This window comes from Dipteris shenzhenensis, chromosome 16 (genome assembly GCF_047967505.1).
Source record: "Dipteris shenzhenensis isolate YYH24624 ecotype China chromosome 16, Dip_SZ_1.0, whole genome shotgun sequence".
NCBI lineage: Eukaryota > Viridiplantae > Streptophyta > Polypodiopsida > Gleicheniales > Dipteridaceae > Dipteris > Dipteris shenzhenensis.
In genome coordinates, this window is record NC_141611.1 from 30,667,250 (window position 1) to 30,690,766 (window position 23,517).

General features: G+C 45.8%; 1 protein-coding gene across 2 annotated transcripts in view; it reads right to left on the reverse strand.

Annotated features, from left to right (window-relative positions):
* Positions 1-2,191: 2,191 nt before the first annotated feature.
* The window catches only part of LOC147892826 (U-box domain-containing protein), a 43,184-nt gene continuing 21,858 nt past the window's right edge, over positions 2,192-23,517 (reverse strand). The window contains exons 6-17 of one of the 2 annotated variants that reach the window (XM_087386896.1): positions 21,288-21,491; positions 20,979-21,091; positions 20,490-20,619; positions 20,185-20,274; positions 4,547-4,750; positions 4,318-4,413; positions 4,101-4,181; positions 3,830-3,922; positions 3,547-3,714; positions 3,353-3,442; positions 2,951-3,225; positions 2,192-2,855 (exon numbers count right to left, since the gene is read on the reverse strand). In XM_087386896.1, the coding sequence (XP_087243022.1) occupies positions 3,118-3,225; positions 3,353-3,442; positions 3,547-3,714; positions 3,830-3,922; positions 4,101-4,181; positions 4,318-4,413; positions 4,547-4,750; positions 20,185-20,274; positions 20,490-20,619; positions 20,979-21,091; positions 21,288-21,491 (1,377 nt within the window). In that variant the 3' untranslated portion in view covers positions 2,192-2,855; positions 2,951-3,117. Of the gene's footprint in view, positions 2,856-2,950; positions 3,226-3,352; positions 3,443-3,546; positions 3,715-3,829; positions 3,923-4,100; positions 4,224-4,317; positions 4,414-4,546; positions 4,751-20,184; positions 20,275-20,489; positions 20,620-20,978; positions 21,092-21,287; positions 21,492-23,517 lie in introns of both variants that reach the window. The other variant, XM_087386895.1, reaches the window with a different exon arrangement.

The following is a 23,517-nucleotide window of genomic DNA, read 5'->3' on the forward strand; positions in this document are numbered from 1 at the left end:
TGGCTTGATCCACTAGTGGGAGATTTGGGGATTCTTCAAGTGTACTAACATTGCATAGTGATTCCATGAGTACTATTCAACTAGCACAAAATCCATTTTTTCATGCAAAGACCAAACACATTGAGATCAGGTAGCATTTCATCAGGGAGATACTTGAGGACAAGCACATAGAGCTTATCAAAGTTCATATAAATGATAACCCTACATATATGCTGATGAAGAGTCTACCCAGTCAATGGTTTAAGTATTGTCATGTATTGATGGGCATTGGATAGTATGTCCACTAATTGTTCTTCCTTAAAGGCACATTGGTCTTTAAGTGAAAAGTTGTGGGAGTTAAAGACCACCGTGCCTTAATCTCAACTATGATAAAGAAGATTAGGGTGTTCTACACCCACCAAAACTTGTGAGACTCTTCTGGCTCTCCCTCTCTCAATCTCTTCCCTTCTGCTTCTGTTGAAAGCACTCTCATTTAAATATAGACACAAATGAAGAAAGTTTAAACATTCTATCGCCTTTTGCATTATTACTTACACTTTGATCGAATGACTTTTATACAAAGAGAGAGAGAGAGAGAGAGAGAGAGAGAGAGAGAGAGAGACAAAGGGAGAGGAGTGCACACAAGATAGCTACTTTTACACTAGATTGCAAATGAAGAAAATAAGAATGTATACATCTCACTATTTAACATTAGGTTAGCTTTAAGTTTTCCCCATGTGCTCTTTTGGGTCACTATTTAACATTAGGTTAGCTTTAGGTTTTCCCCATGTTCTCATTTGAATCCTCTCTAGACCTTAGTGCAATGTATTTTATTTGAATACATGATTCTAAATATAGGAAACCACCCATCACTATATAATAAGGAACATGAGTAGGTAATAATAGCCCTTTAGAATCACAAGGAGACAAGTCATGTCAACAAAACAAAAGATCCAAGACAAGGTAAGGCCAATACACATCGAAAGATGAGAGCAAACCTACAAAATAAGTCTACAACTGACAACAATCAAGAGCAACCCAACACGAGGAACAATTGCAAAAGGCTAACATGGGAACATTAACAAAAAACATATCCCGATGGAGAGCTTAACCAACTTTGCAAGCTTGCTAACAAAGTTAAGGAGGTGACCAACTACATGACAATAGAATGGGGAGATAGGCAAGTCGAGCAAATGCAACTTTAAGAAAATAGAGGAGACACCAAAATGTGAGAATACCCACTTCAATTTGCACATCATTCTTCAAAAGCAACCTATACGCCAACTAACAAAACATGAAAAATGAAATAATTAGAATCACCATTTTCAAGCGTCAACTTAGGCCAATCAAGGGGGGAGAGAGAGAGAGAGAGAGAGAGAGAGAGAGAGAGAGAGGGGGTTAAGGATAAGAGGAGACGAGGCAAGCTTGGGGAGATAAGAAAAGACAATTTGGACAACGGGCAAGAGTTTCAAAAGATATATATAGAACATTGATTTATGCATGTAGTTGGACACCTTGAAGTGTAGCTTCCAAAGTATAGAATTTTGTCAAGCATTCAAAATTAGCAAGAAAAGCTCTTTAAACCCTAAACAATTAAACCAACAAAACATTAAAAAACCAAATTTGTAAAATCTAAATTTACTAAAAAATGACTAATAAAAACAAATAATGCGACAAGTGATGTAACTTCTCGGTTTTTATCCTAACCAAAGAAACTTCAAAATTTGCATACAATAATCTACCACAAACACATGATAGTATGCTGTAAATTTATTGAACAACTTGCAAGCACTAAAGGAAAGCTTTAAGCTCATTGCAATATAACATTCAAACAAATGTTATCTTACATGCATGTACACCTGTAGTTGTCTTTGTGTTAATGTGCACATATGCACATCACCTCCTTATGTGTAAGCTCTCAAGTACAAGTGTACATAGCACACGCCCACATGTGCGGCCCTGTATGAAAGAAATGATGAAAGGCTCTTCCTTGATAAACCATACATGCTTTTCTTTGACTTTCTTATGTAGTCAAACTCTCGTGTTAATTATTTTAGCCATCTTCAAGGCGAGAAAGCTTCAATAGCCTAACATGTTCATGATGCCGGGATACCAATCCTACCATTATACGTTTTTTAATGCTTCATTATAATTTGCAACTAACAAATTATCCTTTGAGACATGGCAATTTACTTAGAACAACATTGCAAAATGTTTTAACTTGCCAAAGGTAATATTACATTCAAATCAAATGAAATAATAATCATTATCATTTTAACACACTGGCAAATACATTCGATATTTAAAAGCAGCATTGCTATCCTTTTAACTTATATTGCAGCTATCAAAAGGCCAAGAATCCATTCACAGTCGGTTAAGGTTTCTGGTACCTAAAGGCCAGCTTGTTGCATGAAATATATATACCAAGGCATACAAAAATGTGGTGTATGCTGAAATCGGTTACTGCCCCATGTGCAAGCTTACGATTATAATATATTTTGAATGCCCAGCAGGGCTTATAAGGGGGGCTGAATCACACTGGCTTACCAAATCTGTAGCATACACAACCGTCAGCGCCCATAGTGTGTCATGAATCATCTCCCCCATTAAAGCTTCACCCAAGCCCAATTAGGCATATATATAATAGGGTTGTCTTCTCCTAATGATGTAAAGGACTTCCTTTACAAAAAAGGCAACAAAATTGCTACATCAAATGGCATCATTTGAAGCTTTCACAGCTCTCTGAAGGCGATCGGCAGGCCGTTCCCTCACAAAGATTTTCAGTCATATGAATATACCTTCAAGGATGGCCCCATCAAGGATGACAATAGTGCTTCCTTTGGGTGAAGGGGCCTGAACATATGGAGGAAATGCTCCTGCAATGAAAAGGCAAAAGACTGTTTTGGCAGATGGACAAAAGGACGAAAATCTCTGGCGGGACTAGGGGTACAAGTTATCACACCTTCATTACCTTTAAAAATGCTGTCCTGTGAGTGCAGAATCCTCTAAAAAGTTAATAGGAGACCACAGGTACAAGTTGTCAAGTCTTCATTAGCTTCACTGTACATGCCGATCAGGTACCTGCTGTAAGGTGCTGAACTGCCTGGTACTGTACAACAAACGCCATCTTGTAGTTTATCAATTCTTCAGCCCATGCGACCTCATGTAATCCTCTATCTGAGCCTTCAATTCAGTATTTGGAATCAGCATATCAGGTGTCAGCAAGGAACGATTGAATGGATCCGTCTGCATGCCCCAACAATTGGTTAGGAGGATCTTGCACACTAACTGATCGATTCTGCACACCCTTTCAGACACTATAATCCAAAAAATCAATGGCAAATGCTTTTCTGAGCACCTTGAATGTGTATACCTGATCACTCAGTAGATGTCTTTGTATTGTCGACCTATCAAGAGTAGCTTTCGAGGAGGGAAGAATCACGGGATCTCTCATTAACGTATACTGCCATAAATTCAAAAATATATATAAGCAACAGCAATCACAAATTCTATGCCCCCTAGCCCTTCAGATAATTCCAAAGCACCTACGGCCGCAGTAGATACCACCTGTATTGGATCTAAAAATTCCTCTGGTATATCACCAAGCATGGCCTCTGTATCCATAGCTTCCGCAGCTGCAGCCTTAGCTTTCACACCCAGAGCCTCAAACTCTCGTATGAGTGTTTCTGGTAGCCTTCCTATCTGGCGGAGAATTTCTGCGGCTACTGTAAAGAGCTGAGCAACAAAGCTTGAACTTAGAAAAGGCACTCGCCTTTAAAACACATGGACTGTTTCACAAGTTGCATTGCAATATACAAACAACACAGTAAATTGAAAACGAATTCCAGACCTCCTCCCGATAAGATCTGCCGTCGCCAGAAATAGCTTTTGCAAAGTCATCGTTTTTATCTCCTCGTGCAAGGTTCACATATATCTCGACAATCTTGATGACAAAACAGTGATTTCAAAGAAAGCGCTCAAAACAAACCAACTATTATAAGAGCTTTACACACTAGATTGTGGATTTTCACAAAACCCATCCACCAGATTGAAATGAAAGTGTCGCAGATACAGCAAGATATAAGAATTAGCCACATCTTTCCAAGTCGCTCTGCACAGACCTGTGAAAGTAGTTCTTTGGGTCTGAATTCATATTTCTCTGGATCTTTCACCTTCAAGGCCCTCCTTTGCGGCCCAACTAACTGTAACAGAAAGTAGTTCAACATTGATGCTATTCTTTCCACCTGTACATGTCAAACTTACGCACAAAATCAGTACATCTATGTGAACCAAAGTCTAAACAGCAGTGGAAACAAGCAGAAAGCTTTCAGCCACTACCAGCTCTGGGAGTAAAAATGGTGCTGTTATTTCAGCAGAAGTGTATTGCAGCATCTTCACATCTTCATTGGCTAACGTCATGTCTGTTCGAACCATCTGTCAACAGATAGAATAAAGCCCACTTAGAGAGGATTGTCAAAATCATAAAGCCTGCTCATCTCTCACATGATTATCTGAGAGAAGACTTCAATTGATTTCAAAAACAATTCATAGACCACTTAATCCATACAGATTCTTGCTGTCGGAACAAGCGAGTTCGATCCTGTCTTTCCTGTGCTGGCCTATTCTCCCATTCAGTCGTATTTGCCATTTCTAGCTCCATCTCTTTGAGCTCAGGGATCTTTTTCAAGCTTTCATCCAGTAAGAAAATGCTGTCATTAATCAAAAGATTGAGGAACCTCAAGTAAAATCCCTTCTCCTCTGTGATAGCAACCTAAAGAACACATACAAGACATGAGTCAGGGCCTTGAGCTGCTAGCTTAGAGATGCACTGACTGCCATGTGGCTTGACCCTAAACACCGTCTCAAAGCACTGAAAACAGGGATAAACCAAGTGCTCTCTCTCTCTCTCTCTCTCTCTCTCTCTCTCTCTTCGAACCATAGAGCAATGTCTCTAGGCATCATGGGAACAGGGAATGCTGTCAAAAAACAGAGAACTGCTGCGTAACCAAAGCTGAGAATGGATTACAAAAGGCTCATATTCATGATGGAGATTGAGGCAGCACAGTCACAAGGTCAAAGGCTATCTACTTGCCAGGAAATGAACAAATACACAACAGATTTGTTCCCTAGTAACAGGCTTGGTCAAAGAAAGGGAAGGAGCATTGGAATGCCATGCAATCACTGCTATGATCAGGAATGCAAAAATGCAAATAGGGCCTGGGAAACAGCAAAGACAACCAAGAGAGAGGGCAAAGCTCGCACAAACAAGTGGTGAGAAACAAAAAATGATTATTTCTTATAAGCAAGTAGCTTGAAAGTTTTGAGGAGCTAAACAAAACCCCAAGAAGTTTTTTCAGAAATTGCATGGTAAGAAAGCTCAGGAGATGAAAGCGACACCGGAAGACATGTACAGTTTCTATAAAAGGGAGGGGGAAGAGAAAGTAAATATATACCTAGATGAATCCAGGAACATTCCCAAACTCATCCTCTAAAAACACAACATAGTGCAATTTCAATCTCACGATAGTCACTCATAAGATTGAAAACCATTAACTCCATCACGCATAGCAGGGACTAGCTACTATGACATCCCCACTGACATCATCAGCGCCCAACAGTGGGTGTAGACCGTAGTATAAAAGTATGCTCTCACACATACAAATCCAAACACCCACACATACTTGAGCATCCATTTATACAAAGTCTTCGTACTGAGTTTCTGTCGGCACTCCAGAGGTGAAGGGCAAACTCAGCCATGACGAAGGCTAGCACTAAAGGAGAAGGCTAATCAAAAAGTAGTCCAAATCTCTTCATTCAAGCTACAACTGCTTGTGAAGTCTAAACGATTTCATTTTAGTCTCTCCCAAACGAGCATCTAAATCTAAATCTAGATCTAGCTGATAGGGCAATGCACCATTTAAGATAGAAAGAATTATCGCAATACCAGCAGGCTGAAAGTAAATCATGACTTTACCATCAAAGCAGTGAAAAAAACTATAATGCAAGAAGATGTAAGGGGCTCAAAAAGGTGGCAAATGGGAAGGCTCCAAACACATAAGGGCTAGTAGCAGAAATGCTCATGGCGAGGAGAGAAGACAAAGAAGATGCTCACCAAGCATATATATACGGCCCTAGAGGAAGGTTTCACCCCAGAATGGCAACTCAGCATAATTGTATCGAATCCTGATCCACAAGGGAAGGGACATCAAAATGGCAAAAAACTAGAGTGAGCAGGTTATATAGCACTATTCTTGAGCAGAAAATCAGAAAATGGGAAGAGACACAGGGGGTATGTGTTGGTGAACTGAAAACCTCAGCTAGGATGAGCACGTAGGTGACACATGGAGCCCTGCATGGAGAGCTGGTGGACGAGCTGGTAAATGGCAATTTGTAGAGTCGTCACGACTCATTTACCTTGGATTTCATGGTGCAATAAGCTCTACTGGCAGCTATACTTCTTGCACAATTTTGGATCGGATGGGTTTGGCACGACAGCTCCAACTCTGCGACTTGTCTTTCATCTACTTATGGCTTGTTACCTCGGATTCGATATGGAGAAGCCTGGTAGTCTCTTGGTCCCGTAGGAATGAGGAGGACCCGACATGGTCTTGCTGAGTTATTTCACTTGCCATAAAGTTTTCAGTTAGATTTCAGTTCAAGTTTCTTCACAGTTGATTGCATGTGTGTGTAGATATAGGTGTGAATTTCACAATTGGTATCAGAGCAAGAGAAACGATGGGATATGAACTCCGAGTCAACAAACAAGATGGTGATCTTCACAGGTACAAACTTTGCTGCATGGCAGCTTAGTCTGAGGTTGTGCTTCATGGAAAAGAGTCTATGGGCAATGGTTGCGGGTACAGAGAAGAAACTGACCAAGAGAACAGCGCGAGATTTCCCTTGACAAGGTGACAGCGTGGGAAGAGAAAAATGAACAGGCCGTTGAAATTCTAGAAGTGCTTCAGGTTCAAATTTTAATCATCATCACGATCTTATGAAAACTGCCCTTCAGACTTGACTAAGGCTGCCAAGAAAAAAAAAAACCAGCGCTCACCATCTCCCCTCTTGCTCCAGCCAAACACGTTGCCACCGCTGCTGCTGCTGCTGCTCCAAACGCTGTTGCTCTTGGTCCCCTCCTACCGCTGAAAGAATAGCTTGAAAGAGACAAGAGGAGACGGAAAGAACAGTTGCTCGAGGCCATCCTATTGGACTCCATCGAAGATGGTGTCGATCCAAAAATCCAAGTGCTTAGTCTAATCATTCGGGGCCAACCCCCTAGCCTCACCATTCCGTCTGTCAACACGGGAGCCACTCTAGAGCCCGCCAGTGTGAACCGAGCGCCGACCCCAGCCCGTTCTATTCGCCATCGTGACTATGTCCTTTGTCAAAGCCCCTGTGAGCCGTGAGCCTGAGAGCCAGCCTTGCCGTGATGCCACCTCACCGTGACGCTGCTCGCCATTCAAAGCCATTGCCCATGCCACCGCTGCCTGCTGCGATGCCACTTTCTCTTCCCTTAGACTAAGGTATAAGGTCCTAACTAGGGTTAGTCCTGTAGGTCAAGTTACGTCAGTTAGGTACAGTTAGTGAGGTGGGTTAGGATTGTAGTTAGGGGTTAGGTTTAGGTTTGGTTAGTTTGGACCTAGGTTAGGTTAGTGCTAACTAGGGTTAAAAGGAGGGTTGGTTTAGACTGAGTCAGTGTCCTAACTGTCTTACCAGTCTTAGGTTAGGAGTCCTAACTATCCTAGGTGCCTTAGGGAACCCCCCCCCCCCAAAAAAAAAAAAGAGGGTAAACAGTTCACTTTTCAGCCTCTTTTTAGAGGCCTTTCACAGCCCGTTTGGAGCCATTTTGGCTCCGTTTCAAAGCTTCTTCGACGACCCTTCTTCCGAGCCTCCCCATCGACATTTGTATCTTTCCACGTACTATCTCAGGTGCTCATTACGCAGGGTTTTGCTATCCATTTCTCCTTGCCTACATTCGAGCTCCTCTCTCTAGGGCCAGTCACCATGCCACCGAAGCATGCCCCTCGTGATATATTGCATGACACAGATGAGGTTGCTCAGTATGAGCAAGTGCTTGCCACAGTGGCTGCATCCACTGGTGGTACAGAGGTTCCTTTTACTTTGCGACTCTCTCTCCAGCATCCTGGGAAGTGCAAGCAGCGCAGACGCAGTTTCTAGATGCCCTTTCCTCTATGCTCCAGGGTGCTTTCCGCCTCATAGGATAGGAGTTCAGCCAGCAGCTTACCACAGCCATGGCTATGCAGGATACCGCTCTTGTCCAGATGGGACAATAGATTGGTCAACGGATCACATCTGCCATTGCTATGCAGAATAAGGGTAAGAAACCCGCACCCCCAGCAAGGAGACCACTCAGACGGTCAAGATGTTTTGTCTGCTCAACGCAGGGGTTTTATGGCAGATGCCCGTTGTGCCTATGAGCATCAGTCTTCTGAACCATTGCATGTACCCCAACATGGGGATTATCTAGACTTCAATGATGCATTTTCTGTGCCACAAAGCGCCTTCTTGCAGGATGTCGGACCATCTTTTGGCTCACAGCTTTCTGCATCTGTGCAGGCTGAGTCGTCTCTTTTGGGCTGACCCATTGGTGTGCATCCAATTAGTGCTCCTTTCACAGCACCAACGAGTATGCCTAGAGCTGGCTTCGGTTTATATGGCAGCCCACACCCCTGGGAGAGAGGTCAATCCTCTTCTCTGCCATCATTTCGGAGAGATGCATTGGACAGAGAGTCCCAGTCCGGGGTTCATGCACCTATCGCTACGCCACAAGCACATATAGCCAGACGCAGCCAGTGCATCATATGGCAGCAGCTACTACGCAGTAGGGGGTTGGTGGTGGGCAGCAAGCCACTTTTGATGACATGTTGGCATATTCTTTGTGTTCATGTAAGGCCCTACCTGAGGCCATCAAACTTGAGATGCCCTTCTCTGATTATGTGAACCTCAAGTGTGATGATGCCCGCACTTCTAGAGGTTACACACACAAGAACTATGCAGCCAAGGATATCAAGGACAAACTCACAGTGCATAAGTTTAAAGGGAACACTCGCATGCAAGGAACTTAAGAGAATATCAGAGGCTCCTGCGAGCCCTCCTCCTCCTCGCCATCGCGTCTACCTCCCCTATCTCCCTCTTCCGCCCGTCACCTCGCCATCGCCTCTTCTCTCCCCCCCAACCCCCGCCCCTCGCGTGCGTCTGCTTCTCCCTCTCCATCGCCATCTCCTGTTCGAGCTCGCACTAGTTGCCTGTCCCCCCCGTTCAGGGCCTCGCCGCGCGCAGAGTCTCTTTCAGCACGTCGCTGCCGCCGCCACCTGCTCGTAGCTCAAGTGCCTCCCCCCCGTCCAGCTGCTCAAAGCTGCCCAGCTGCTCGCTGCTTCGCCCAGGTGTTCGAGGATCCCAACTCGCTGTAGTGCGTGTGGCAGTCCGTTTGCTGCCTCGACGACATCTCCCCCTGGCGTGGCCTTGCTCGGCTGTAGGAGTCGCCTCTTTGTGAGCCTCGTTCCCTCATCCACCCCCAGGCTCCACCTCTCGTCTAGCTCTCCTTTTCGATGGCAGCCTCTTCCTGATTGGAGTTCTCGCAGTTTGTCTCTACAGTATGGCGGCTCCCTGCCCGGAACCAGAGGCCCAGCCGGACCCCCCCTCTCCAGTAGCCTACTGCGTGATTCTGACAGAGCAGCAGTCTTCCCTGGTAAAACAGGCTGCCGATGACTTTGCCCACACTTCAGTTTATGGCAGTCATTGGACACTCTCCCTCCAGGCCAGCCATCAAGGATTGGCTACAATCCACCCTTATGCTAGAGGATAGCCACATCGAGGAGGTGGCCCTTATGGGAAGGGGCATCTTCTGGCTTAAACTCTCCACTGCGAAAGCTGCGAGCAACCTGATTGTTGGTTCCCCCACATCTGTGGATGGAAAGATCATCGTGATAGTCCCTTGGTACCGAGGATTCAGCGCAGCGGACTTTGATGCTCGTTTCCGCATACCTCGCCACCCAGTGACGCTAGTATTTCCAGGCCTTGCTGCTGAGTTGCGACCGATAGTCAGGGACCTGGGTTCCCACTTTGGTTGGGTGATGCATGACACTTTTGTCGACGCGGTTGCTGCGGCAGGAGCTCCCAGAGTCCGTGTGGCTGTGGTAGATCCTGCGTCCCTCCCTGCAGAGATCGAGGTTGTGACAGATGCTGGCAGCATTACTCAGAGCATGGTGGTCACAGGACAGCCAAGCCAGTGCCTGCGTTGTCATGGCTTTGGGCACCTGGCTGCTGCTTCCCCGCGCTTCTCCAGCGCCTCTCGGCCCCCCTTGCCCCCTCCCCCACAGCCCCCTCCGCCCCCCTCCAGGCAGCCACGCCAGGCTGAGCAGAGGCAGCAGGAGTCCGGTCCAGAGGTGGTTGGTGGCTGGACCGAGGTCAGAAGGAAAAGGGAAAAGAATAAGAAGACTTCTGACAAAGGCAAGGAGGCAAAGGATACCCAGCCTGCAGCAGTGCCTCAGAGACCTGACAGGCAGCCGCCCCAAGGTCTAGGGAGAGCTTCTTCTTCGTCTGTTACCCGCCCCCTGCAGCTTCAAGTCCCCCTCTCTCCCTGTCCCCAGCCTCCCCTCACCCAGCCCCAGCCCCTACCCTAGCCGCAGTCCCCTTCTTCCGCCCCTCAACCTCAACCCCCGCCTCTTTCCCTTCAGCCCCAGCCCCCCCCCCGCCCCTCTCAGCTCTCCCGCAGTGTCAGCTTCACCGGTGGTATCTCAGCCACGTGCAGCCCCTACTCTCCCACCTCCGTCCCCCCTGCTAGTCGCTTCAGTGGAGTCAGTGTCTCCTACCCCGCAGCTTCCTCCCCCCCCCCTCACCCCTGGCAGGGCACCCCGAGACTGCACCACCCCAGGAGCAGCCTTCTCCCAGTGGGATGGATTCAGGGTATCTCAGCGTTATACAGGACAGCTTCCAGCAGGGTCATCATCAGCAGCAGGATGGGAGAGCGATTTCAATTGGAGAGATCAGTGCGTCAGGGTTGCCCACTTGCTCCTTACCTGTTTCTCTTCTTCGCCGAGGCGATGACGCACTATCTTCGAGCGAGGACGACAGGGATTCGGGGTGTTCGCCTTCCCATCAGGGAGGACACTGAGCTCCTGGACTCGGAGTATGCAGATGACATGGCGCTGTATGTTCAGGATGATGAGATGACGCTGGAGAGGGTGAGGCTGGCCTTAGAGGTCTTCTGTTCGGCAGCCGGTGCGAAAATCAACTGGAACAAATCAGTTGGTTTTCTCACAGACCCAGGGGCCTGCTCACAGTGGGGGAGGTTTTTGGGTTTTAGATGGATCCCGCGGGGGCAGACTACTAGATATCTCGGTTTTCAGGTTGGCCTGGACATCACGCCAGCTCAGCAGTTTCTCCCAGTGCTAGATTCCATACGACGGAAGCTGGCTTTTCGGAGCACTGCTAAGCTCTCTCTTGCAGGTCGTGCCCTTGTGGTCAATCAGGTTCTCCTGGCCACGGCCTGGTATGTGGCCTCTTGTTGGTGCTTCTCGCGATCTTGCGTGGCACAGCTCAGGAGGATGGTTCGGAATTTCCTGTGGTCCGGAGGGGATGGTCTCAGAGATACCAGAGCCAGGGTAGCCTGGCAGACAATCATTCTTCCGCAGGCCGAGGGTGGCTTGGGGGTCATTGATCGAGAGCTCCAGAGTCAGGCCCTGCTAGGCAAGTTAGTTATCCGCGGTTTGACCCTGGGGGGGCAAACGTGGAAGTTGCTACTTCAGCAGCAGGGGATCAGTTCTTGCACCCCGCGCCGAGGAGGAGAGTGGCTACCGTCCCTCAGGTGGATCTTCACCTCTGCACCGCTTACCCGTCCCCGCTCCCTGCTCATTCGTAGCCTGCTCACGGTTTGGAGGCGACTTCGTCTCAGCCTCATCCAGTCGCCTCCTAGCAGTCAGGAGGAGATTGACCGCCAGCCGCTCATCTGGAAAGGTCAGGTCAGAGATGTCTCGGGCCTTCAGCTGGGGGAGAGGTCGCATATCTCGTGGGATGGCTGCATGCGGGGGCCCGCTCGGTCCCTTCGAGTTTGGAGGGACACTTACAGACACTTGGAGACTGTTGCACTAGCAGCCGCAGCCGGGGGCGTCCATGGAGCTCAGACGAGGCATACAGAGATAGATGGAGCGATTCCTGCCGGATGGATGGTACCACCGGAGATTCAGACCCTCATGCCTGGTGATGCCCGTTGGCTTGGACAATTCACCCCCCGTGGCATCCCACTGGTTGTTGCAGGTCGGCTAGACGACACCTTTGTCTCCTTCGCCGTTTTGGGTGACGACCGACTCAGGAGAGAGGGTGCGCTCATCGACCCCCTTCTCTCGTGGCAGAGGGTTCGTGTCGTAGGCCTCGTGGGGAAGGTTTGGCAGGTCGATCCTAGAGTAGAGCAGGATCAGCTGCAGTTGTGGCGTCTCTGGCTTTGGGAGGGGCGGGCCCTTTCAGAGCTTGACTAGGACCCAGGAGAGTGGAGATGGCCAAAGGTTGTGGCAGACCAGGGGCCGACCCCTTTCTTCGCTTACAGTACGAAACTCGACAGGAGCATTCTCGGGAGGATGCAGAGCAGACCGCCCACCCAGCGGCCCAGTTGGTATGCTCAGGGTATTTCCAGGCTATTTCTGCAGGCCTTCTGGAAGGCCTTGTGGAAGAGTTGGCGGCGAAGATTTCCTACTTCCTTTGGCTACTCGCCCACAAGGGACTTCCAATGGGGAGCTGGTTGCGGCAGTTTGGTCAGGAAGGACTCTGTCAGATTTGTCATGAGGACGAGGAGTCACCAAAACACTGCCTATGGAGTTGCACTCGCGCCCAGGAAGTGTGGAGGTGGGCTTTCGGGATCCTTACTCGTGCAGCACCGGAGTTAGGTTTGATCACTTGGGGCGCGTTCTGCTGGTGCAGCACCACACCTGGCTATCACCAGATGTTCGACGCAGGCCCGCAGGACCCTATGTTCCTCATCACCCAGGGGACTTGGGGGCCGCTTGAGGGCATCCCGCAGCACTTGGCAGAGGTGGACACAGGATCTCAGGTGAGGCAGCCAATCTGGGAGATTATTAGCAGCATCGTTGGATGGCACATTTGGACCTCGCGCTGCGCGCAGATCCTCGGAGGTACCTCCCTCTCGACTGCCCACGTCATGGCCAACATCTGGAGCGAGATTATCCACACGCTCAGAGGTTAGTGGGACCAGATCCAGGGGGACTCCCGGGCCGGCCGGGAGAAGCGAAGACGTTTCCTCCGAGATTGGGACACGCAGGGCCTCTTCTTCGAGCATACATCTCAGGGCCTTCAGTGGCGCTACTCACCGCCTCTCTGGCTGTTTATTCACACCCGCCTGATCCCTCCGTGAGAGAGAGCTTTTTGATTCCTCTTAGGGCTGCGTCCGATTTGTGAACGCAGCCCCGTCAGCTGCAAAACTGACCCCATGTATTCTTGTTTTTCGAAGTAATATAATCAGCACTGTTTTTTTGGAAAAAAAAAAAGGGAACACTCGCACTTTTGCCGGTATGCATATGTAGGACTATGCCCACACATGGTGGAGATACACGAGGGATTCGCCTCAGAGACCAACCACTTGGAGGGCTTTCAAAGAATTGATGGTCACTACATTTGTATCCCTACTTGTCTTGGAGACCAGTACGGACCAAGAGTACTTGCAGCGCTTTTGGAGGCTTTCCCTATTTGTGCAGGACGTATCTGAAAAGGAAAAGCTGCTACGTTTCATCCATGGGTTAAGTCCTCCTCTTGCTACAGATGTGAAGGCACATAAACCTCAAACAATTGAGCGTGCAACCTAATTGGCAGAGGTATTTGAACCCAAATATGCCAGCAAATATAAGATGACAGTGGGCAGCGCATATGGGAATGCAAATGAGGCTGAGAAGAAGCTTAAAGTGACTGATTGGAATGAAAGAAAATCAGCAGCAGCACCATTTCCGAGGTTTCCCACAGTTACGGGCAGCAAGATGCCATATGCTAAGCCATACAGGTCATTTGATGCTAAGCTAGGAGCTAAGCCAAGTGTTGGGATTGAAAAATCAGAATTTAAACAACACACCAGGGCTATTCTGGACAGCAGAAAGAGGGCAAACTTATGCTTTAAGTGTGGTGAGAAGTGGACTCTTGAGCACCGGGAAGTTTGCAAAATGCGAACAGTGGTACTGCAGAACTCAGCATGATTATTGAGATATCGGATGATGAGGATTTGATGGATGCTTCTGAGACTTTGGATGCCACTCATGATAATTCAGAGGGGGCACAAATCATGGACGAAGCTCCAGATGTTGAAACCATGAAGGGGGCTGATTTCCCTTTTGACTCCGGTGGTGCTAATGAACTTAATATCCATAGTATGCATTCCGATGACACTCGGCCCATATGCGAGGCCGTTGGCCTAAAGTCTTTCGTGTGGAGCATCAGGTTGCTATGCCTTTTCTTGCGCGAGAGGACGCAAATGGCAATGCTCTTGTGGATGAAGAGGAGATCTATTGGGATGCACAACAAGCCATTTATGCTATCTCTTCTCATGCCTTGATGGGTGCCAAAAGTGCTGAAACTATCAAATTGAAAGGACAAATTAATGGCAGGACTGTTCACATGCTCGTGGACAGCGGTAGCACTCATAGTTTCATCAATTCTAAGACCTTAACAGAAGGTGGGACTGATTGCTACTGAGATTGATCATGGGCTGAGAGTAGAGGTGGCAAATGGACAGCATTTAGTCAGTAAATTTTGTTGCCAAGATGCAAGGATCAAGCTCTCTGAGGATTATGAATTTGCTAGGGATCTGTTGGCACTGGATATGGGCCCAATAGATGCTGTCCTGGGCTGTGATTGGCTGAAATATTTCGGTAAAATCAGCATGGATTTAAATGCCCTATCACTCAGCTTTGTCCATAAGGGTAGAACTGTAACATTGCATGGTATTGCCACTCCTAAATTGCAGGTCCTTTCAGCAAGGCAGTTAGCCAGAGAGCTCAGGAAGGAGCATGCCCTCTACGCATTGAATGTGTCAGTGTCTCAGGTGGGTAGCATTCCTCGTGTTGAGGATTGTGATATGCAGCAGTTGCTATCGGAGTTTGCTCATGTATTTACTGATATGCCATCCCAATTGCCTCCCAAGAGGGATGTGGATCATGCCACTGTTCTAGAGCCTGGCAGTGAGCCCATAAACAAAGCCCCATACAGTCTTTCTAAGGTTGAGCGGGAGGAAGTGGCAGTACAGGTGCGGGAATTGCTTGAGAAGAACTTCATCTCTCATAGCACTTCTCCTTTTGCCTCTCCGGTGCTTCTGGTAAAGAAGAAGGATGGATCATACCACATGTGCATTGATTACAGGGATCTAAATAAGGCCACTATCATAAATAGGTTTCCAATCCCCAGGATAGATGACCTGTTGGATGAACTCAAGGGTGCTCAATTTTTCACGAAGATAGATTTGAGGTCTAGTTACCATCAAATCAGGGTGAAAGAAGAAGATGAGCACAAGACGGCCTTCCACACTGAACGAGGCTTGTATGAATTCAAGGTGATGCCTTTTGGATTGACTAATGCATCGGCCACTGTCCAGGCATTGATGAACAAGATATTACAGCCACTTCTTTTCAGATGCATGTTGGTTTTCTTTGATGATATCCCCATTTACAGCAAGGATAGACAAGAGCACATTAAGCATGTGAAGCAAGTGCTGGAAGTTTTGAGGATGCATCAGCTTTATGCAAAAGCCAGCAAATGCACTTTTATGGCAAAGGAGGTTGAGTACCTGGGGCATATTGTGAGTAGACGTGTGAGTAGACGTCGCATTTGGGTGGATCCTACAAAGGTGAAATGCATCAAAGATTGGCCACAGCCACAAAATCCCACCCAATTGAGAGGATTTTTAGGTCTTGCTTCCTTCTACAGAATTTGCCAAGAGGGCAGCTCCTCTTACTGACCTCTTGAAGAAGGATGCTTTTGGGTGGTCAAGGAAAGCACAACGCAGTTTTGAAGACCTGAAATTTGCTATGACTCATGCACTTGTCTTGGTATGCCCTGATTTTTCACGTCCTTTCATTGTGGAGGCAGATGCCAGTGGCAAAGGATTGGCAGCTGTTCTGAGGCAGAAACACAAGGTAATAGCCTTTGAAAGCAAGAAGTTTGATGCCAAAGAACTCAATTTTCATGTTTATGATCAAGAGATGCTGGCTATATTGCGTGCTTTCAAGAAATGGCACCACTATCTGTACGAAGTAAAATTAAGGTGAAAACAGATCATAGGACACTCAGATTCTTCCTCACCCAGCCAAACTTGTCATATAAGCAGAAGAGGTGGTTGGCTGCAGTCCAATACTATGATTTTGACATTGAGTACAGAAAAGGGAAGGAAAATGTGGTTGCAGATGCCTTGTCCAGGATGTGGGCTTGCAATTTGTCTACTATCTCTACCATATATCAGGACTGGATTCATGGCATTCAGGAAGAGTATATGCTGAATTCTAAAGCAGCTCTCATATTTTCAGATTTGCAAAAGCCTTCTAGTCAGGGTCATCCGAATTTCAAATTGCATAATGGGCTGTTGTGGTGCCAAGACAGGATCTATTTAGTGCCAAACTCAAAATACCACCAGCTGGATCACTAAAACATATGAAAGAATCAAGCAGAGCTTTACCTAGGAAGGCATGTGGAGAGATGTGGTTAAATACGTGGCTGAACGCTTGCCTCGCCAACAAAATATAGTGGACAGCAAGTTACCCGTAGGCCTCTTGCAGCCATCCAGAGGTCAAATGGACGCACATAGCAATGGATTTCATCACAGGATTGCCTTCTACAGAGGGGATGGGACAGCATCTTACAAAACAGGCCCATTTCATACCCACTAAGACCCAATATTCAGCATCGCAGGTTGCTTGGCAATTCATTGAACATGTCTTTAAGCATCATGGTTTCCCTCAGGAAATTGTCAGTGACAGAGATGCAAAGTTCATGGGTCACTTTTCGCAGGAGATATTTACAGCACTTTACTCACACCTAGCATTGCTTACCATCCTGAGACTGATGGACAATCGAAAAGGGTGAGCAAATGGGTGGAGGAATATTTGAGGCATTTTTGTCATGATACTCAGAAGTCTTGGGATAAATGGCTGTCACTTGCTGAATTTTGATACAACACTACCAAGCATCTCTCCATTGGCATGAGCCCGTTTGAGGCAATGTACGGATGCAAGGTCGGGATGCCTTCTTCAATTGGTGACATGGCTGTGAAAAATCAGCAAGCACGGAATGACTTGGAGAGGATGGATGCCCTTTTGCAATTGGCAAAAAGGAATATGTAGGATGCCCAAGCTAAGCAGAAAAAATGTGCAGATGAACGCGAGAGATATTTGTCTTTCAAAGAGGGAGATTATGTGCATTTCCGTCCATACGAACCGTTATGCCTCACTGAAAGGTAATACCAACACAAAGCTTGCTCATAGGTATTACGGTCCTTACAGGATCATCCGCAAGGTTGGAGAGGTAGCCTATCAGTTGGAGCTACCCAATACCTCCAAGATCCATGATGTTTTCCATGTGTCTTTGCTGAAACCACATGTTGGACACCATGTCCATGTTCTTCCCGAGTTGCCACCTATGGATGAAGAGGGCCACATCCTCTATGTCCCGGGGCACATCGTGGGTTTTAGAGACCATGTATTCCGGAACAAGGCCTATGTAGAGTATCTTATCAAGTGGCGGGGACTCCCTGAGGATGAAAATTCATGGCATCCAGAAAGCATTGTCCAGGACCACCCCTATCTCCTACCAGATTGATTAGTAGTTGCTGTTTGCTGCACTTTTGCACAGCCATGCTGTGAAATTTTGAGGGCGAAATTCTATGGGAAGGATGGCTGTAATGAAAGGAAAAAAAGGGGCCAAGTTAGAGGTCCTTTAGGTGGAAAATGTGGAGGGACTATATAAGTCCACCCCTACTATGTACCTTTTGATGCTCTACTATTGCTTATTTACGCAGATGATGTAGTCTTCTTCGCAAAGTGCAAGCACATTTGGCTGCACTGGGGGACTTCTATAGACACTCAAGAATGCAGGTCAACATAACCAAAACAAAGGTCATGGTGATTGGGACTTGTAATAAACAAATTGATGTCTCTTGAAGGAGAGCCTTTAGGGATGGAATTTACCAAGAACTACAAGTGGACTATGGAATCCACGTGTGGAAAGAAGAATCCTAAGGGGTTTGAAAGCTTTGTATGGCTTCCAAAATAAGTGCAGGAAGCCATACCTGCTTCCAAAATAAGTGCAGGAAGGCACACCTGTGAAATTTGGAAATGAGAAAGTTATGTACACTATGCTTGTACAAACCGTGATACTTTATGGGTGTTCAGCATGGGCTCGCAAGCCCTCTAGGACCTACTGGAAAAGAAAAGAAACTTTACATAAAAGATTTATCATAGGGAAATTGGGAAAAAAGGAACAGACACCCTACATCATCCTATTGGTTGAGATATGTTAAATTACACGACGCAGCGAGACAGAAACTAAACAAAGAATAGAGAGTACACAGCAAACTGGAGATGAACAAAATTTTCCTTCAATACTGATGTAGTACAGATGATGGCTCCGTCCACCCGTGCGCCCCCACAGTGGAGCTTAGATGGCGATCTAGACAGATACTATGTAAAGAGCTACTAGCTCGAAGATCTGATCTGAACTGAACTGATCTGATGCAATGGACTGGGGAGGTCGCCTCTTTATAGCTATGAGGGCAGTAGTCGGATCAACCTAGTCGGTGAAGCCGACCAGTTAACCTAGTCAGTGGAACCCACTCGTCGTCCATGGAATATTCAGGGAATATTCCCTATACCGTCACCTCGGGAGCTCTTGCCCCCGAATCCCCACTAGGGGGGCCAGCGGCCCCCCTGGAACCCCCCAAGCCCCAGCAAGAATAAGGGGCTCCCACTTATGGTCAAACTTTGCACAGGTCCTAAACCCTATGGTCGGTCTCCATGATCATGCTAATATTGCAACTTTGATTGTCACACCTCGGCATAGTTGCCTCATCCTCTTGCACTCCCATGTGCCATAAGATCCTCCTCAGCCACACTGCTTCACAAGCAGCAAACCAACTTGATAAATCTCTTGCCAAGTAGGTGTCCAAGGTTATATGATAGATGCTATATGTGTCAACTGAATAGAGTAGAGCATCCTAAGTTAGGTGGCTTGCTTCATCCGTTACAGATCCTAGTTGGAAATGGGAAGCATCTTGATTGATTTTAAGTCACCCAGGACTTTGAGCGGCTTGACTAGGTATAAATGACTCTAGCTAGAAAAACTGAGAACTTGAGTTAGCAAGACTACTCATTGAACTCTATGGTCTACCAGCCAGTGAGACCCCAATAGTAAGTTTGATAGTCACTTTTGGAGGGATATCTTTCATAGCTTTGTGATAAGTTGGCAATATGAGCAAGTCTGATCACCCACAACGGATGGCTAAACAGTAACAGTCAATCCAGCTTTTGAAGATATGCTACAAGCATATGTGAGTAAAAGGCAAACAAATTGGGAAGAGTATCTTTTTAATTCTAGAGTTTGCCATAACAATTCTAAAAATTCAGCAGCATGCTCTAGTCCATGACAATGTCTGTAGGGCCAGAGAAAGAAAAAGTACCAGTTGCTAAAGCCTTTCTCAACGATATGGATCAAATGTTAAGCATGCCAAACATATAATCAAAGGGGCTCAAGATAAACTGAAGTTATGTGGTTTCAGATAGAAAAAAAGTAGGACGAAGGCGAGAGTATATTTTACGAGTTTACCCCTAAGTCTAAACTGTCTCCCATGTATTGTAGACCATTCACATTCCTTAAAAGAATTGGTGAGTTTGCTTACAAAATAGCTCCGCCAAAACAACGTAGAGTACATACGATATTTCAAAATGGCTGATTACTGAAATGCTTAGTTGCAAGCGACAATTTGTGGGTCTCTCTCTCTTTGTCTTGCTGCAGTCTCAATGCTCCCATACCTTTCATCCACATGCACCCATGCATCCACTCACACTCATCATGCTTGCTCTTCTCAGTTACCACCATCTAAGGCCCCCCTTTCTCAAGATAATCGATCTACTTACAACCTACTACTAATTTGGGAAAATGTAAACAAACTCAAAAAACGTTTCTGGCTATCGTTCCAGACCAGCTCACCATTTTCCAAGCATTGCGGTGACTCGGCACTGTCCACAGGTACTCAAGAAGCTCAGATATGTTATGTCGAATGTTGAATTTGTCATAGAACTGAGACATCAAACGACTAAATTCATTATCTGTCTTCAAAATCCAAATGAGCTGATCCCCCAAAAAAAAAATATCAAACCTCAACAATCCGTATGTGGTAAGAATGCATGCACAGACCAGTAAAAATGTCTTACTTTGCAAGCAAACATAGATTAAATCCAGAAGACATCTACACATAATGGGGTGAAAAGAATTAGATACAGAAAAAGATCAACCTGTGTATGTGAACCAGTGAACTCGATGTCAACATAAAGCTTCAGAAGATTTGGTACAAGATACTGTAAAGCTAACTGATGCCCTTCAAAAAGAGAAGCCATAGAACTACCGAGCATTGGTGAATATGAGCTGCAAAAAAACCGATAAATTAATAGAAATACAACCCCAAGAAATGATTGGAATCTAACGAGAAAATACCAATATGATAAGATCTTTCTGCAATGCTTAAGCACTTGGAACCAAGCTGCCACATTTCTCGGTCCTAAAGTTTTGGAGAGCATAGAAGGTCTCATCATAATGGTTTTAAACTGCAACACCTATCAATGTTAACCTGACAGTGGCAGCTCAGGTGCCCTGGACAGCCGTGATTGTGCAAATGGGTGGGTGCGTGGCTGGAAAAATCCCCAGCCAAAATAAACATTGCTCAGTGTTGAAAAAAGGATCTGCACTATGTGTCTTATAATGTCTGAAATTCATAAACTTTTCACCTCTTCTGTGGCATCCATGCATTGATAACCTCCACCATTTTTGCCCTCAAATAAGGATTCTTTACATGTAGTGGACTTCCCATGAACATGACTATAAAGCTCATAAATTCGTCCTGCATTTAAGGCCACTAAACCAATTTTTAGCAAAAGAAATGAAGACTTTTAAAACAGGAGAGCATCACAAAGTGAGAACAATTATTAGATAAAGTCCAGAAAAGAATGGATCTCAAATTCTGCATCATTCCGTACTGATAATGTTCTGAAATCAACCCATTCATGAGCCAAAAAGAAAATGGTAATTAAACTCACCAGTATCACTCCATCCAAAGCCCTGGGAATGCGAGATGAAATAAGGAGCAGCTCCATGGCATCTTCTACAAAATGTTCTGGCATGGAAGCAAAAACCATAGGGCAATCCACAGGTAGGGACATTTGGAACCCTCCCACTAAACTAACAAGCCATACAATCATCAATCTGTAATAGTTCAAGCCCTGCTGTAGAAGTTCCATATCCTACATAATCCATCATTAATCAAAGTTAGATTTTGAATCCAAGAAGACGAATCCCTTACCCTTAGAACCCATTATTAAAAATATGAATCGTCACAACCTATGGTTTATATCTCCCTGTCACAAATGTTCAGCTAAACACACTTCACACTAGATGAAGGGTTATTGAAAAGACATTCAAAATTCACACGGCCATCAACAGTTTCTTCAACTATTAGACAGATCTTGCCCAAGAAGACAGATATAATTTAATTTCACATTTGTTCTACAAGAAGGTAGAATGTTTCCATCTCATGTCCTTCAAATTCACCTCTTTTGCCTATATGTGAAGGGAAGTCTGGCTGGATTGAGTGGCTGCCAGCCTGTAATTATTTGTTTAATGCTAATTGCTTTCTTTGTGTTAAGATCCTAAACTGGATGTCTTTCCTGCATAGGCATGGTTTTTGCTAGCAATCTACATCTCAGAGAAAGGAGACATGACCACAACGAACCAGATATCACAGTACTTAAACAAACTTCTATGCTTGCCTACGTTCGTCCGCATATTTTTTCTGCTTGGCTTGGGCATCCTGCATATTCTTTTTAGCCAACTGCAGAGGGGCATCCGTCATTTCATGCTTGCTGATTTTTCACAGCCATGTCAGCAATTGAAGAAGGCATCCCAACCTTGCATCCCTACATTGCCTCAAACAGGCTCGTGCCAATGGAGAGATGTTTGGTACTGTTGTAGCAAAATTCAACAAGTGCCAACCATTTATCCCAAGACTTCTAAGTATCATGACAAAAGTGCCTCAAATATTTCTCCACCCATTTGTTCACCCTTTCTGACTATTTGTGAAGAACCAGCCTTCTCAAGAATGCAAATGTGTGCAATGCATGCAGAATTTGAATGCCAATTGGCCCTCCAATGGGAAAGAGCACCCTCGTGAGAGTACTTGTTTCTATTTTCAACCTACATGCAAGGTGTGTGAGGGATGGCCGATGAATGCAGGGTGAATGAAGAATGCTACGTGAGATTTACAATGAAAGGGTGATACCCTTTCATTAAAGTCCCTTGAGATCACTCACGTTCCATCTTCCCATTTACACCTACCCTTAGCCTATGACCCATGCATCTACCATTCAATGCACCTTAATGCACCCTTCCCTTCCTATTGCCCCTAGGACCTAGACACGTGTGTGCACATTTTTATTGATAGAATAAGTATCACATGTCCAAATTCGATTCCGTTTGAAGCAGTGGCTCCAGCTCAACTCCTATCTACTGAGATGATCCACCGCCATAACAAATCGGTCGGTGGCAGGTGCCCATCATAAATACATATACATGTTACACCATTGGCATATAATATATAATAATGTTTTAATGTCTACTAATCACGGATTAGTGATTTCTCTTGTCATGACACTCCCTCCTGCTTGAATGGGCAAAAGTTCTCTTCTGGATCCTTTCTTGTCTCTTTCTCTTGTGTACGCTTCTCTTTTACTTCTACATTTGCATCTCCTCTTCATACTAAAACTTAAATTTCATCTTCAAGTTCTGGTTCCTCTTGATGCTGAATATTCAAAATGCAGAAGTACCACTGCAGTGCATCTTCGATCTCAGAATTCTCTTCTGAATACTAAGCTACTGAAATCTCTTTGTAGTAACCTGCTCAATAAGCTGAAACATATTCTCAACAAATTGGTCAGTATTCAAAGGATGTTCTCTCACCCAAATGTGTTATTGAACTAGGTAGACCTTGGCTATAGATGATTTTGCGATGGAGAGCTACTTAGTCTATAGAAACTATAGACCTTCAATCTCTTTTTCCAACTCTTCTATTTCAGCCCTATTCCTCCTATCAGACGCTCTACACGGATTTTTCTCCGTCTATACTCTATGCCTACTCTCTATTCAATTCACACATCCATACACCAATGTTGGCTGAATGGATAGCATTTACTCTTGGTTCTATGTTCACCGTAGAGTCTTAGGATGAGGAGGTAGAAGCATCACCCTCCTGCTTGGATGCTTTGCCTTTCCCTT